General features: G+C 43.2%; 1 protein-coding gene across 2 annotated transcripts in view; it reads left to right on the top strand.

The window, feature by feature from the left end:
* Positions 1–15,546, top strand: part of unc5b (unc-5 netrin receptor B) — a 50,410-nt gene extending 34,864 nt beyond the window's left edge. Inside the window, exons 7-17 of one of the 2 annotated variants that reach the window (XM_034101026.2) lie at positions 411–575; positions 4,492–4,524; positions 7,553–7,747; positions 8,105–8,473; positions 8,576–8,663; positions 9,208–9,382; positions 9,464–9,703; positions 10,362–10,511; positions 10,885–11,049; positions 11,141–11,319; positions 12,910–15,546. In XM_034101026.2, the coding sequence (XP_033956917.1) occupies positions 411–575; positions 4,492–4,524; positions 7,553–7,747; positions 8,105–8,473; positions 8,576–8,663; positions 9,208–9,382; positions 9,464–9,703; positions 10,362–10,511; positions 10,885–11,049; positions 11,141–11,319; positions 12,910–13,075 (1,925 nt within the window). In that variant the 3' untranslated portion in view covers positions 13,076–15,546. The remainder of the gene's footprint in view (positions 1–410; positions 576–4,491; positions 4,525–7,552; positions 7,748–8,104; positions 8,474–8,575; positions 8,664–9,207; positions 9,383–9,463; positions 9,704–10,361; positions 10,512–10,884; positions 11,050–11,140; positions 11,320–12,909) is intronic. The other variant, XM_034101027.2, reaches the window with a different exon arrangement.

Raw genomic sequence — 15,546 nt, forward strand, 5'->3', positions numbered from 1 at the left:
CCATTTTGCAGAGCTAGGATGAATTTGAAAACTTTTTGATGTGCTGAGTTTCTCAACAAACCATGCTGTTAACAAACTTCCACTCAAATACAACTTCATCAAACATTTGGTCATGTAACTGCTTTGATTTCCTCATGAAATGTCACCTACATTAGGAACAGTGAATAGTGTTATCTGATGTACTGCCACGAACCTTTCTGCCCTGTGTGCCAGACCACCCTGACTCCAAAGTCATTTAAAACAAACCACAGAATGCATTTTTGCAATTTTCTAAATGATTCACTTTGGGCCATTACATATGCATCGCGCCACATTAGCGTCATGCCCAATTCCCCTCTACGTGCAGTGATGGAAGTATTTAGCTGCTGGCTGGCTGTAAAGTGACTCACATCTCTGCTGTCTCATTCCAGTGGATGGAGGCTGGACAGAGTGGGCAAAGTGGTCCGCCTGTGGGACAGAGTGCACCCACTGGCGCAGTCGCGAGTGCCAAGCCCCCCCACCTAGAAATGGAGGAAAGCACTGCAGCGGCAGCATGATGGAGAGCAAAAACTGCACTGAGGGGCTGTGTGCACGCAGTAAGTCACCTGAGCAATGTGTTTAAAGAGCCTGTGACACCATCCCAACAACTGTTGTGCAATGAAATATTGGGCTACTAGTAATCTCGAACCGTCAGTTTAAAAAAGAAAAAGCGATACCGTTCCGTTAAATATCAAGAATTTCGAACATCGCGGGGAAATTCCTTCACTCATTTTGAAGTTTTGGGGGAAGCCGGAAGTGACGTCAATGCGGGAACGCTTCGAGAGCCAAACACGGACAAAGTGTGTTGTGTTATGCGTAGAAATGGTGAATTACTGAGTTTAGGCACGTTAATAACGTTTTAATGAAGTTGACTACAGTATATTCATATTTGTCAGTGCTTTCATGTCAATTCGGCGACATAAACATAAATGATCGTGGTGAAGATGATGATTACATTAGGATTACAAATCGGGAGTGAGAGCTGCTGAATTTCCTCCCGTCGGATGTGATATAAAAACAAATCGATTATTTTTGTGGTTGTAAACTCAAGTGGATGAAACTACATTTATTAGTGCTTTCATGTCAATTCGGCGAACATATGATACATTAAATGATGAGTGAGGATGATGATTAAAAATCGTTTAGTTTGAGCCGGTCTGCATTTACTGATGAGAAAACAAACCGATGCTTTTTGTAGTTGTAGTACACCAACAACGTGGATTAAACGTGTGGTTTTTCACCACAATGTTGGGGAAATTAATGGATAAAATGCACGGAGTATTATTATTATTCCCACTCCGATCGGGACACTAGGTCCACTGTTTCCCCGCAGCGAGGCTCCCCCCGTTGACAGTTTACGTGGGCTGGGTGCAGTGGCGGACTGTGGGTGCAGTGGCGGACTGGCCATCGGGACGAATCCCGATGGGCCGGTACCGAAGTGGGCCGGTCGGATAAGTAACTAGCACATCCCCCATAGGCGGCGCGTGAGGCTCAGGTTTGAGAAGGCTAAATAACTTCTTTTACCTGACGCTGCCCGCCTCCGGCGTCTATAGAAAAGAGATCCAGTCAGTGTGCGGAGTTTAAATCTCTCAAGTCATATTACAGGATAAAGGAAATACAGTTTAAACTGCCGTATGCAGAGAAGACGCCGACGTGTCGCACTTATCATTCATATTACATCATCAATCAGATCATCGATCAGATAATATCATAATATATCATATATTTCCTTATCTGAGTCAGCTTCTCCAGCCTCATCTGGCCGTGCAACACTCACAGTGTCACAGACTGGATGCAGAAGTATTATTTAACACATTATGTTGACGAAACACTCGAGACAAATGTAATTAAAGTCAGATCCACTCGTGTCTTAGACGTGAACGCGCTCTCAGCTGGAGAGAGAAACCCTGGCTTGATTGACCGAGTTGATAACCAGCGTCGTAGGACCGCTTAGCGAGATCTCGTTTGTTAGTTTGTTGTTGTTAGTTTGTTTGTTACTCAAACATATCCAGGATCTGTTGAACTGGCTTCGGAGTACAGGGCACAGGTGGCTAGCAGCGCTAATGTCAAAGACACAGACATTATACATTATATTTGTATTTTACATCCCCCACTCCCCCCGTTGACAGCTTACTAGCGGTACCGAAGTGGGCCGGTCGAGAGTCCCGGGATGATTTGTAGTCCCATTCCACCACTGGCTACATGACCATATGATCGCCCATATTGACGCACCTCATTCCTAAACTTAGAAGATACAACATAAACCGATCCTTCAGCCTCATATGAGCTCTCAGACACGTTCAACATTAACCTGTCATCGCTGTCTGAGCTTGCTGCTGTGTGCGCCGTCGTGCGTTTACATCTGACTGTATATATATAAAGGTTTTCATGCAGAAGCTGGGATCCTGGACGGTGCAGCTGGAGCGCTGTGCCCGCAATGACGTCACCCATCATTTGGCGGGACTTGAAGAATCCGCGAGAAGATCCAGAAAATTGTCAACATTGAAGGCAGATTAATGGTTATCAAAGTACAAATATCCAAAATCAGTTCAGTAACGGTTTTCAAGGGGACAATATGTACTCAAATTGATGGGTTTGGATGATGGGGGAAAACCGTGTCACAGGCTCTTTAAAGGATAGTAAATATGTGGCTCGTTTATATTTATTTTTAAAATATCCCAATTCCCCAGTTGGTGTTACAATGAAGATAAGCAACTGGTTAGCTAAGTTCACTTTTGCACATATAGTTCAACTTTCTATTATCTGACAGAAAATGGTCTTTCTGAGGTATCTACTGGGATTAAGTCCCCAACGGCAAATGTAATGTGTATAGGTGGTTGTTGAATTTCTAATAGTAGTCTTTAATGCGGTTATATTATGGTTCACAGTTCTATAAAGTGTGTTGCAGTTCAAAGCTATTTGTATAGAACTGTATTCCCAAGGTGATTCGGCGCTGCGTGAATGATGTAGCAAGAGATGAAAGGAAGAAACAGCTAAATCTCTGGCAGATGTTTCACGAGGCAACATGTAGGTTCACAAAGAGACAAGGCAAGTGATCCACATCTGAAAAGCACACAGATGGAGAGAGAGAAATAGATAAAGTAAGAAAAGGCTAAAGGAGCGTACGGAGTGGGAAGCGAGCATGACACAGCCGAGTCGAGAAATTAGCACAGGGAAGAGCAGAGCATATGAGAGTGAGTTAGACTCACACTGACACCAAATGTGCAGCCCGTGATGAGCTGGGAGGAATCCAGCTGACAGCGCATTAGAATCTTTGAGACGCACATCCACAGAGGCAGTGAGATACATTCAAGAACACACTTTAAAACACATACGCACACGCCCAAGCATGCAGACTACCCTGGTAAATACACGTGCAGAGGACGGATCATATGCACCCTGTGTTTCAACCTTATCAGACTTGCATGCGAGCCCTGACATAAACAGGCTTCTATGGAGCAACCAGATTAGACAAATACACTCTCTGATTTGTCTGTACGGAGCGGAGGGCTCTCAAGAGGCTGTCAGCGAAAACATGCACTCAAGTGGCTCTGGCAAAAAGGAGAAAGATGGGAAGCACTGTGCTGTTGAAAACCTGTAGATGTGTGGCTTGGCAAACTCCAGGTTCCTGGCTTATTTATTTCCCCAGCACATTAATATTCTGCGGGCACATATTGTCCTGATGACATGATGAGGCTCTCTCTGATGTCTCACTCATTGTTAATCCCTCTGAGGATCAGCTAAATACCCCAGTCATAAATGTAAAATGCTTCGAGACACCACAAACCATCAACTCTGCTGCCTCTTAGTAGGTTGTAATTGTTATTGGCTGAATGGAAAAGTTGGAGGGGGGGCCATTTGGTGTTTTGATGATGCTTAGGAGAGAATGTTATTCGCTTTGAGATGTAGTTAGTGGCACGATCCTGAAAGACCATTTCGACATTCATCAAACCACTCGGGGATGATTCACATTGGTGTTGTCTAGGAAAAGATTGTTCCCGTCAGGAAAGAGTTGGTTTTTTTCTTCGAATGATGAAGGAGATAACATACCCTGTAGGGTGTTTACAGACACAGTTTCAATCGACATTGTCCCCCTCATGAACCGCAAAACACCAGCGTCCTTTTCCAAACTGTCTTTTACTTTGCCACTACCATCCAAATGATCCTAATCTCTCTCAGTCATTTCTAAAACTCGTTTTTTATACATTATATAAACAATTATGCACAACTTCCTTTCACAATGTGACATGTGACCATTGTGACACAATTCTAGAGGAGGTTATTATTTCTTAGATAACAAGTATGTTTTCTTGCTCTCAGTATGCCTTTTATATTTCCATTTTCATATTGATGAGCTATTGTTTACTCAGCTTTGTATTATGTTATTGTATCTTTCATTTGCATAACGACTATTCCATCCATTTTTATGTTTTTCCTTTTCTTCTTCTCTTTTTTTTTCTCTTGTTCAAACAGATAAAAAGATTTCTATTGAACATGCAAGCCATCGTAAGTTCACCTACCCATGACTTCACTCCTTTACTTCTTCGTGTGTGTGTGTGTGTGTGTGTGTGTGTGTGTGTGTGTGTGTGTGTGTGTGTGTGTGTGTGTGTGTGTGTGTGTGTGTGTGTGTGCGCGCGCGCTCATAGGAGAGGATTCGTAACATCTGTGTTAGCACGTGGCGCCTCATGGCCCATCCACACTTTGTTGTCATGTCGGATGGAGCTCAGTGACAACACGCCTCACCTTCTTGTCTGGCCTGCTTATGAGTGTTTCTATTCAGTCTTGTCTTTTATGTTGACTAAGATTAGCATCGGTTTCTGAGCTGGCTCTGCGTTAGCACATTGCATCGGTTACATAACAGCTTGCTGCAATTCAATTTAGAATCAAGATACAATTACAACAAAGAGATCAATGAGATGTTGGTGCAAATGAACTAACCGTCTCCACTCTGGCTCTAACCCAACATGTCAGGAGAAAAGAAAATCTCTGTTATGAAAGGAGCGAAAAATGACAGGCCTCTAAACTGAGACTCTTTGATCTACAGGCTATGAGGTAGCACTTGCTGTAAAAAAAGAAAGAAAAAATAAGCAGTCTGACTTTCAGTTAAGCTGTGATATATTTTACATTTGAAGTGATGCTAATTCCTGTAGCTCAATGTGACGTGGACTCAGGGGAGAGCAGCCGCGGTAATGCACCTAATTCGCTATTGTTCCGTTTCTGGTAATAAGTGCGGATGGCTGTCTGATTCAGTTCCATCGAGCCACGTAAGCACGGGAGCTCTCCTCTCAGTCTGCCTCCGGCATTCCTCTCCTCCACCCTTTCTTCTGCTCTCACTGCTGCTCTGTGGTGCCTGTGCTTTCCTCCAACTCCCCCCCCCCCACACTCTCTCCTGCTCTTTTAACAAGGGCCTGTTCCTCAAGCGCCGCAATCCTTATCTGCTTCCTCCTCATCACCACACTTATAATCCGTCTGTCCTCTCGACAAATCAGAACCTTATCTAACTCCTTCCCATCCCTTTTGCCAAATTGCCTCTCATCTAGCTCTCTCTGTTTATCCAGCCCCCTCTTCCTTTCTTTACTCCTCTTTGTCTCCCGCCAACCTCGCTCCATGTCTGCTCCTCCTTTCCGCTGTGGTGTGACTGGCTCACGTGTCAGGGTCCGGTATGGCAGTGTTAGTGTTAGGGAGTCAGGGCCAATCACTCAGCAGGAGAAAAGAGAGGGAGCCCAAGCAGAGAGCAGGTGAAGTTATGGCCAAACCACCCCGCCCCCACCTGTTATATCCCCCCCCCCCCCTCTGAAGGATAGGAGGAGCTGTTTATTAATGTTGCTTCCCTGGATGATCTGTTTTAACCAAACAAAGCTGCAGCTTTAGCTAGAATGAAATTGAACAACGGGAAAATACTAGCAGGCACACTGCCAGAGTGAATGAATAGTTTTTTTAGGTCTATCTTAAAGCAACACTCACATGCTCACAAGTGCATCATTCCTCCTCTCTGTACTGGCTGTGAAGTGATCCCCTCCCTAATGCGATTCCAAGGTAACAGATGGGGGACAAAATCATTAGTCCTGTGTCTCTGTGAAAATGCATCATTACATTTGGCTTAGGCTTAAAAGAGTGATCTGAGTTCATCACATAAGGTGAATACTTTTAGGGATGTACCAGTCAAACTTTTTTTCTCTACTGATTTCAATTTCTTCCCCAACTTTTCACAATGTCTGTTAACGACTCGCTGTGACTGATTTGTTGTCACTCATAGCAGAAACAGTGAATTTAATAATGACATGACAAAGTAACTGTATTTTATGTAGAACGGTCATAACTGTCAGGATTCGGGAAAAGGTAGGACCCAAATGCAGTATTAAAAAGGATAAGCGAGTTTTAAGGGGTAACAAAAAGCGAGCTTTATTTATAAAAGCCGATGACAAAAGAAAACAAGAAACAAACTTAACATTACCAAATCAGGGGAGCACGAGTAAAGAATCCTGGATAAAAAAACTTCAGGGACAAACATGGAGCGTGGCGTGAAGGGACAGACAAACAGTGAACCGACCTGGAGCACAGGGGAAGACAAGACTAAATACAAAGAAGGGTAATCACAGGACAAGACACAGCTGGGCAGGGGAGGCAGAAACACAAGAGCAACAGGTGAACACAATCAGACAATCAGACACAGGAGGGAAAACACAGAGACGGGAATCAACAGACAAGACAGGGGGTGAACACTTTTCAAAATAAAACAGGAAACCAGAGACAGACAAAAAACAACACAGACAGACCGTGACAATAACTGATCGACCTAAATTGTTTTCCTATTATTGTCTGATGTTAGAGCTTAATTACATTTAATTATTATTATTACTATGCACCAAAAATACTCAAATGTAAGATAAAGTTCTTGATATGACTTTAGAATTGTCTTATTAGCTTCACCTAAATTAAGGGATGCATTTTTACGGAGTGTGGATACCATCATTTACATTGGAATCACGCTAAGCCAATAACTGATTGAATATATGGGCAGGTCAGAGTTGTTATAAAAAAGACTTCGAAAAAGTGAACCATCTTCAACCATGTGAAAAACCTCAGGTTATTTTAATCAGTGTTTAATTTATTGATTACATTTGAATTAATCAGGTATTTTAATATATTGTCACAAGTGGCTCAAATAGCTTGTTGTGTCCGATCTAAAATCCAAAGATTGAAATAGAACATTTTTTTCTTTTTTAAACCGTAAATCTTGACATCGAAAAGCAGGAGCCAGCACGTGTTTGGAATTGTATCTTGATACATTTCTTAAAGATTAATCCAATTCTCAATTTATTTTTCTATTCTGTTGACTGACTAACTGCTTCAGCCCTAACTCGGCTCCAATAACTAATTTATACTACTTTCTGCTTCAACGGGTTGTAAATCAGATTATATCTCTTAAATTGTGTTTTCTTCCCTCTTGTGCTTCCCTGTCATTTGTTCCTGTGTGTTTCCACATGTATCTCTGTATGGCGGTCTCACCCCCTGCTTCCTCTCTCCCCCCCAGCTCTGGCCCCAGGTATGGGTGTCACCGTCTACGCTGGCCTGGCCGGGGCCCTGCTGCTGTGTGTGATCCTGGTGTTGTGCGTGGGAGTGCTTGCATATCGCCGCAGATGCCGACATCTCCATGGAGACATCACCGACTCTTCATCCGCTCTCACTGCCGCCTTCCACCCTGGCAATTACAAGCCTCCCAGACAAGGTAGTTTCACACACTGACTCACACGTAGGCCATTCAACACAAAATGTCGCTTTTTCTCGTTGGCATGTTTTCACTTATCTTCTCATTCACAATCCATTTCATTATCACACTGCTATTTATATCGTCGCTTGAATTAATTCTCTTTATACCATTTATCTCCTCTCGCCTCAATTCTCCATTCGTTGCTGCATTTCATTTTTTATATTTGCAGCATTTGTCATGGTATCCCTTCTCTTGTTCTCGACATCAAATATTAATTAGCGACATTAATCCATTTCACTCGCGTCACTTTTAGCAGTCGGAGCCCTGCCTGTGTAATTTCTGGTGATAAGAGAACAGCTCCACTCTTCTCCACAGATAACCCTCACACTCTGCATCCCTCAGCTCCTCCAGATCTGACAGCCACAGCGGGGACTTTCCGAGGGCCGCTCTTCTCCCTGCAGCAAGGGGTCAACGACAGCCCACACAAAATCCCCATGACCAATTCTCCCCTGCTGGACCCACTGCCAAGCCTCAAAATCAAGGTGTACAACGCCTCCACTCTGTCCTCTCTGGAGCTCCCCGCTAACATGTGTTTAGGCGATGGGGAGATCCTAAGCCTGAAGTCGGTGGGAACTATGGGTAGAGAGCGGGATTACCACAGCCACACCATGTCCAGAGAGCCTGGGCTGAGCACCAGTGCCACCTTGGGTAATCTGGGAGGACGCCTTACCATCCCCAACACAGGTAATAAATATCACACGTAGCAGAAACCAGTATTCATACACACATGACATGTTCAGTTCATCACCCGTAACACAAATGTAATCATGACGCCTTCTCCCTTAGGTGTCAGCCTGTTGATCCCCCCAGGGACCATCCCCCAGGGGAAGTTCTACGAGATGTACCTCATCATCAACAAGTGGGACAAAACGACGTGAGTGCTCTTCATCTTTACTCTTCTATTTCACTCATCTCCTCCGCAAACACGAGGCTGAACCGACCTCAATTCTCACCTCAATCAGAAATGTCCCCAAACACGTCTGGCCTGCTGCAAACCACTTGAAGCTTGTTTGAAAGTTCTATCGCTTTTTCTGAAGTAAAAAAACGGACTTGTCTAACTTCTGCTACACTGAATTTTTTTTTTGTGGATTCATTTCTTGCCAATTTTCTGGATGTTTGATATTGAGTTGGCCTCAATGCGTCAATACCAGAAGACCAGAAATTCGAAAACCATGCCGTGGCCATGTTGTTATTTTCCCTGAATGAACTCACCTGGTGTTCTTGTGTGTGTGTGTGTGTGTGTGTGTGTGTGTGTGTGTGTGTGTGTGTGTGTGTGTGTGTGTGTGTGTGTGTGTGTGTGTGTGTGTGTGTGTGTGTGTGTGTGTGTGTGTGTGTGTGTGTGTGTGTGTGTGTGTGTGTGTGTGTGTGTGTGTGTGTGTGTGTGTGTGTGTGTGTGTGTGTGTGTGTGACATTTGCAGGTTACCCTCTGAGGGCAGTCAGACTGTACTAACTCCGGTGGTCAGCTGTGGTCCATCCGGTATGCTGCTGAATCGTCCTGTGGTTCTTACTTTGCCACACTGTGCCCAGCTCGACACTCCTACTCCTGACTGGACCCTCACTCTGAAGACACAGACGCACCAGGGGGCCTGGGAGGTGAGGCAGCCTCTGACTGGTACTATATCATTAATATCTCTCTGGACAGCATCATTGAACACCACTTCAATCTGTTCCCAGGAGGTGCTGACAGTAGGAGAGGAGACGTTGTCTTCTCCGTGCTACCTGCAGCTGGAGGAGGAGTGTTGCCATGTCCTCATGGAGCAGCTGGGAACGTACGGCCTGGTGGGCCAGTCCTGCCCCCCCCAGCCCGCCTGCAAACGCCTGCAGTTAGCACTGTTCGCCCCTCGAGCGCCATGCCTCTCCCTGGACTACAGCCTTCGTATCTACTGCATCCAGGATACTCCTCATGCTCTCAAGGTAATGCTTGTGTGTTTTTATTTGTGCAAACATTTCTACATATGTCTTTTCAACTCTCTTCTTTCTTCTTCTTGCCTTTGTGTACTATTGCTTTTCTATTTCATAATTTCTATCAATGTTAATGTTTGTCAATCTAGTGAATTACTGTTTATATACCTAAAACGACATACAGTATCCCCTTAAAGCTGCTAGGGACAATATTTTAAATATAAATACATTGATTATATCAGCTTTAGTTCTAAAGTACATAAATCATAAATAACAAATACCGCACACCCTGACGCAGAGGCAACTACTCAAAATAGTACGGTACAAAACAAAACCCTAGCAAAGAATATCAAGTTTGACTTGCTGAGTTTTTTTATTTCCATCTACCAGTCCCTTTTGTATCAAAGTGTTCACAGACCAGCCTGGGTAGTAAACATGAGCATCCTGTGTGCAGTTTGCTGGCATCACATGACATGATTTCTGGCTGCTAAAGTTCAAACAGCTTTCCAACTGTTAGCTCTCACACATTTACATTTTGGAGACCAACTTAGAGAATGCGCGCCACATTTTAATTAAGCTTTGCAGAAAACATGTTTTGAAAATTGTGTTAGTATGTTAACCCATAATTGTTTGTATTTCCTAAGCCCGTCTTCTCTCTCTGTCTGTGCAGGAGGTGCTGGATTTGGAGAGGAGTCTGGGCGGAGTTTTGCTGGAGGATCCCAAGCCTCTTCTTTTTAAAGACAGCTACCACAACCTGCGCCTGTCCATCCACGACATTCCTCACACTCACTGGAGAAGCAAACTACTGGCAAAGTATCAGGTACTTACAATGCAGCAGATAACGGCCTGTTGATGTGAAGTGCCTATAAATGAGAACGTGTGTCTATTTTCAGAGCACAAATCAGCAGCAGCTTGAATGACGTAGATTGAAAAAGCTATTGCTTAAGTTAAGTGTCGGTGTTACCTCAAGCCTAATAGACAAACTCTCCTAAAACAGAACTATGGTCAGACAAATGCTTTATTTAACTTTCACAGGAAATACAGCTATTCACTTCCAGTCCAACCCTTTTGCTGCATTCTCTCGAGATTGCAGTCTGAACCCTCTCTGAATAAATCTGATAGTGGGCCTCATTTATGGACAGTGCGCGTGTTTTCCTCAGCTTTCCCAATGTAACATTTGTCTTTGTTCACAGGAGATTCCTTTCTATCACATCTGGAGCGGCAGTCAGAGACCCCTGCACTGCACGTTCAGCCTGGAGAGGGGCAGCCTGGCCGTGTCGCAGCTCGCCTGTAAGATCTGCGTCCGACAGGTGGAGGGGGAGGGACAGATATTCCAGCTGCACACGGATATTCAGGAGGTAAAAGTGAAATAAAGTTGCATAAAAGCCACATAGCAATGCCCAAAAAAAAGGTTGGTTTTAATGCTCCTCACCTTTCCTGTCAATCCAGACTCTCCCCCCACACTCGCCCCTCCCCTCCGGAGGCACCTGCCTGCCATCCTCTCAGGTGGGACCTTATGCCTTTCGCTTGCCTGACTCCATCCGCCAGAAGATCTGTGCCAGTCTGGATGCCCCCAGTGCCCGGGGGTGTGACTGGAGACTGCTGGCCCGCAGTCTGGGCTTTGACAGGTCAGATCTGCTCTACATGTTTGTGTTTGAATGGCAGCTTGCTCAAGCAGTGAGGATACTCAGGTTCCTAGTTCCTGCTGTCATGTGATGACTCAGGAGTGTGTATGAGCTGGCATGAACATATTCACTGGCTCAGGTTAGGTGTTGGCAGTGGCGTTTTTATATGTACAAAAGTGGTGGGGCACGAACAACTTAGATGTGCATATATAAGCTTCTGTTGCTTTTTTAAACACGTAAACAAATAGCTAGGCTATCCATGGTCCCGATAGAGAGAGGGGGGGGGGGGTATAAGAAAAACACAGACACTCATCACCGAGGTCACAATATCAATCGATCCAGCAGAGAAATAGCCTATAGGCAAAACACAGAAGATCAACAAAAGATATGACATCAAATGAACTTACCAAAGCTGAAATAGATGGTCAACTTCATTCATTTTCTTTCCGTTTTACTGATTTGAATCGCTATACGCTGCTCTCTCTCGTCTACTCTTCACAAACAACTACTATTTTCGCGGCACACGTACTTACAGCCAATCAGCACTCTGAATTATGAGATGACGGTTGGTAGGTATGTCAGCACAGTGCCCCTATGGTGATTTTTTTTTTGCCGCACACGTTGAATAGAAAAATACTTTGAGCAGTGTAGTTTTTACAGCAACCATTCACTTTGACAGTGAGAGAGAGGGGCATGATCGGGGCTTGACCCACGTTGCTCAAAACGGCTCAATAGGCGCACACTGTAGACACTAATTAGAAGAACACAGACTAAAACAGCAATGTACGAACGAATCAGATGATTAAACATGATCTTAAAATATACTTTAAGATGTATTTTTTTTTGCATTTATTTGCATTTTTTTGGAATTATTATTTGAATTACTTTCTGCTGACACTAGGTAGGGCTGTGCCCCACCTGCCCCTAATGACCAGTCGCCAGTGGGTGTAAGGGGTTATGATTTTTTTTTTTTATATATAAAAGCTGAAAACTGGGAAAAAGACTGTGTCATGGGGTCTAAGTATATGACCAGTCTATTGATTTTTTTGAATGTTGTTATTATGTTTAAATACAAATATGATAATATTGTGTAAATCACACAACACTTTTTTAATCTTTTTTTTTTAAGTTCATGCATTGTCACCCAGCTCTAACTGCCACTCAAATAAATGTATTTAATTTGCAGGAAAATAGACCAAACGCACAATAGGCATAATTAATGATGAATTTATACTATATGACTAATAGTAGTTTTATTAAAAAATATTATGTTATTTATAAAGATATCAACATAATATCGTTATTGTGAATTTTTTAGATCTGGAAAAACCTGTAGTGAAAATCTGATCTTCTGACAGCACTAGCCATATCCTTGTTTTGACTCGGGGATATGATTTAGCCAGACATGTTATACATTGCTTCATTAAAAAGATTCGGAAGATATTTCATCTTGCTAGCTAGCTAATCCTGCTTTGTTAAAAATATTGGACAGTCAGAATATAAAGTGGTTCCTGCAGAAACAAATAGAATCAATGACTGATGGAGAGCTTCCTTTACGTTTCTCAAAACGTGCCTCTTCTTTCTTCCCTGCAGGTACTTGAACTACTTTGCAACAAAGCCCAGCCCCACAGGTGTTCTCCTGGACTTATGGGAAGCCTGTCACCAAGCCGACGCAGACCTGGTTTCTCTGGCGACCGCGCTGGAAGAAATGGGCAAAAGTGAGGTGCTAGTCGTCATGACAACAGATGGGGATTGTTGATTGGTCAAGGAACAAGAGAGCAAGCCAGACATTTTCTTTTTCTTTTTTCACCACCGTGATGAAAATAAGAATACCTGCCTATGAGTATGCACACATCATAAGCCCACAGAGCGTTTTGGTTCTCTCACATGCTCTGTTTTGCCTCTGCCTCATTCCTTCTCACTGACCCCTGATCAGCCACTGTAGCTACAAACCCACCGTAACCCATTCCCATGATAACTGATCTAATTCAGCTTCAATTCTCCAAAGCAATGTTGCATCTGCAGAACCAATTCGAGGGGTATGAAGCATAAAATGGACGTAAAGTCATCTGTCATACGTGGTGCTTCTAAGATACAGAATTACACTTTTATTTTATATAAATAATACAAATCTAAGGGACAAACAAACAAAAAAACTCATGTATTCAACACACGGAAGCACGCACAATAAAACAAACAGACAAATGCTAACAGGGGATTACCCATGTTTCAGTAGCAGCATGAAAGTGCATGATTTAGCACCAACAAACCTCATGGCGGGGGCTTTTGTTTTCTCCATTGTCATTCTGTGTGTGCAGTGGAAGACGGGCAGCACCGACAAACAGTCTGAAACCTCCTCGGGCTACAGACGCGGACAAACTGGTCATTAACTGGCTCTGAATCAGATGGGCCAAGTTTTCCTCTCTAGCTGCTTGGCGAGAAAGTCAATTGAGGTCCCAAAAAGGTCCGGAAAAGGTATGAGAGCTCAAGCATGTTGCTTTGGGCTTGGAAATAAAAATCTGCCTCATCTTTTTGGAGAGAGGGTGAATTTTGAAGTTCATTTAAGAAGGAATTGGCAGATAACTAGACCGACTGACTCTTTATATTGTACCAACAAATGCCTCAAAGCCTTGGCATATCGTTCCCACTCACAGGGGTGTTTTTCTTTCATCTCTCCTCGCATTCCTTTATCGCTCTGCCACACTCCTCGGATCTGTTGAGACAAATCTGCAGGAGAGCCTTTCTGGTCGTCCCTTAAAAGTTTCCTGTGGGGAACGCTCTTTAAGTTATTATCCATATTTGTGGATTGTTTTTTTTTCCTTTTCTTTTTGTCATTGCTGTTACGATCACGTAGAACATCTTAATTCTAGTAGAGCAGGCCAAATGGGAGTGTTAGATGCACAGTGGATGTCTCAGTTGTGAATAACAGAAACATGTTTATTTGGGTTTTTTTATGCGGTGCAACTATTCAAAGTGTAAAAGACGATTAGAGGTGATGAAATGTCTAGGTGAATATACTGTATATTTGCTTCGCTGTAACTGAGGGCAGTTTTCATTGTTCAGATATGAATATGACAGAGTAGATTAGCCATGCCTTGAATCAACTAGGCTGCAAGGGACCATAAAAATTACCTCAATCTATTCTCTGTCCACCACTTATCTATCGGTTTATTAAACCCCCCCAGTAACTCATTATGTCACCATTCTTGATTTGATAACGTTGTCAACCTTTTTACTAAGCCGCCTGCTTTGTGGTCAGGGTCCTCAAGCTTTTTGCATTATCAAGATTGTTCTGTCAGTTAATGTTAGACAGGAATTGAAATGCTTTCATCTGTGACTTTTTCATGACTTAAGTTCTGTCTTATTTGTGTGTTTTTTCCCCTTCATGCAAAAAAAAGTATTCATATCGAAACCACAAAAACCAAAACACAGGCAGTATCCCTCCTATTCGGCAGTGAGTCACGTCACTGTTTTGTGTGAATTAACTGAAATATCAAATGTGTGTGTGTGAGTGTGTGTTGAGTGAGTGGTAATGTGTGGGCAGGCGGGTGTGCACTAACAGTACTGTATGTGCGCACACTTCAGATCTGTCATTTCTCTTTGTAAGTGCTATGCAAGTACAAAAGAAAAGAAAAGCGTTTTGACTTCTTTTGTTTCCTGGAAGAGACTTTCTATTTTTTCAGATCAGGGCATTGACAGGGTTTTGATTTTGTATCCTAAAGTGATTTTAGAATGGGATAACATTTTGGTTATGATGGTATATGTGTGAATTCTCCATCTGGATTGGGAAGGATTGAATCACGGACCAATGAAGCTGCTGTTGGAAAAGCCCACGTTGGAGATCTAAACAAATTATGTGGCGGTGGCTGCAAAACTATTTGTGGCGAACACCATGAACTCGTGCCCTGCAGGTCTTTGGGAGGACATATCTGAACACCACCAGTTCAGAGCGTTGGATCCCTGAACACTGCAGGACTATTTTCCTTCCTCAGAGACTGGCTAGGTGTAGACTACAGTGTTTATTCGTCCAGATTTCTTAAGTATTTGTTGGATCTTTGGCCATAGATCTGGATCATTCATGCTGGAGCTGGACTGGATTCCTACCCGCTCCCTTCAAAGAGAACATTTTAGCCTTTGTTCGAGAAGTCATTTTACGAAAATAACTAAATGGATTCAGTGAAATTATTTTATCTCTGTAAAGTACCAATTGTAAATAAACGTCTAGCCTTC

This window comes from Pseudochaenichthys georgianus, chromosome 15 (assembly GCF_902827115.2).
Source record: "Pseudochaenichthys georgianus chromosome 15, fPseGeo1.2, whole genome shotgun sequence".
Lineage (NCBI taxonomy): Eukaryota > Metazoa > Chordata > Actinopteri > Perciformes > Channichthyidae > Pseudochaenichthys > Pseudochaenichthys georgianus.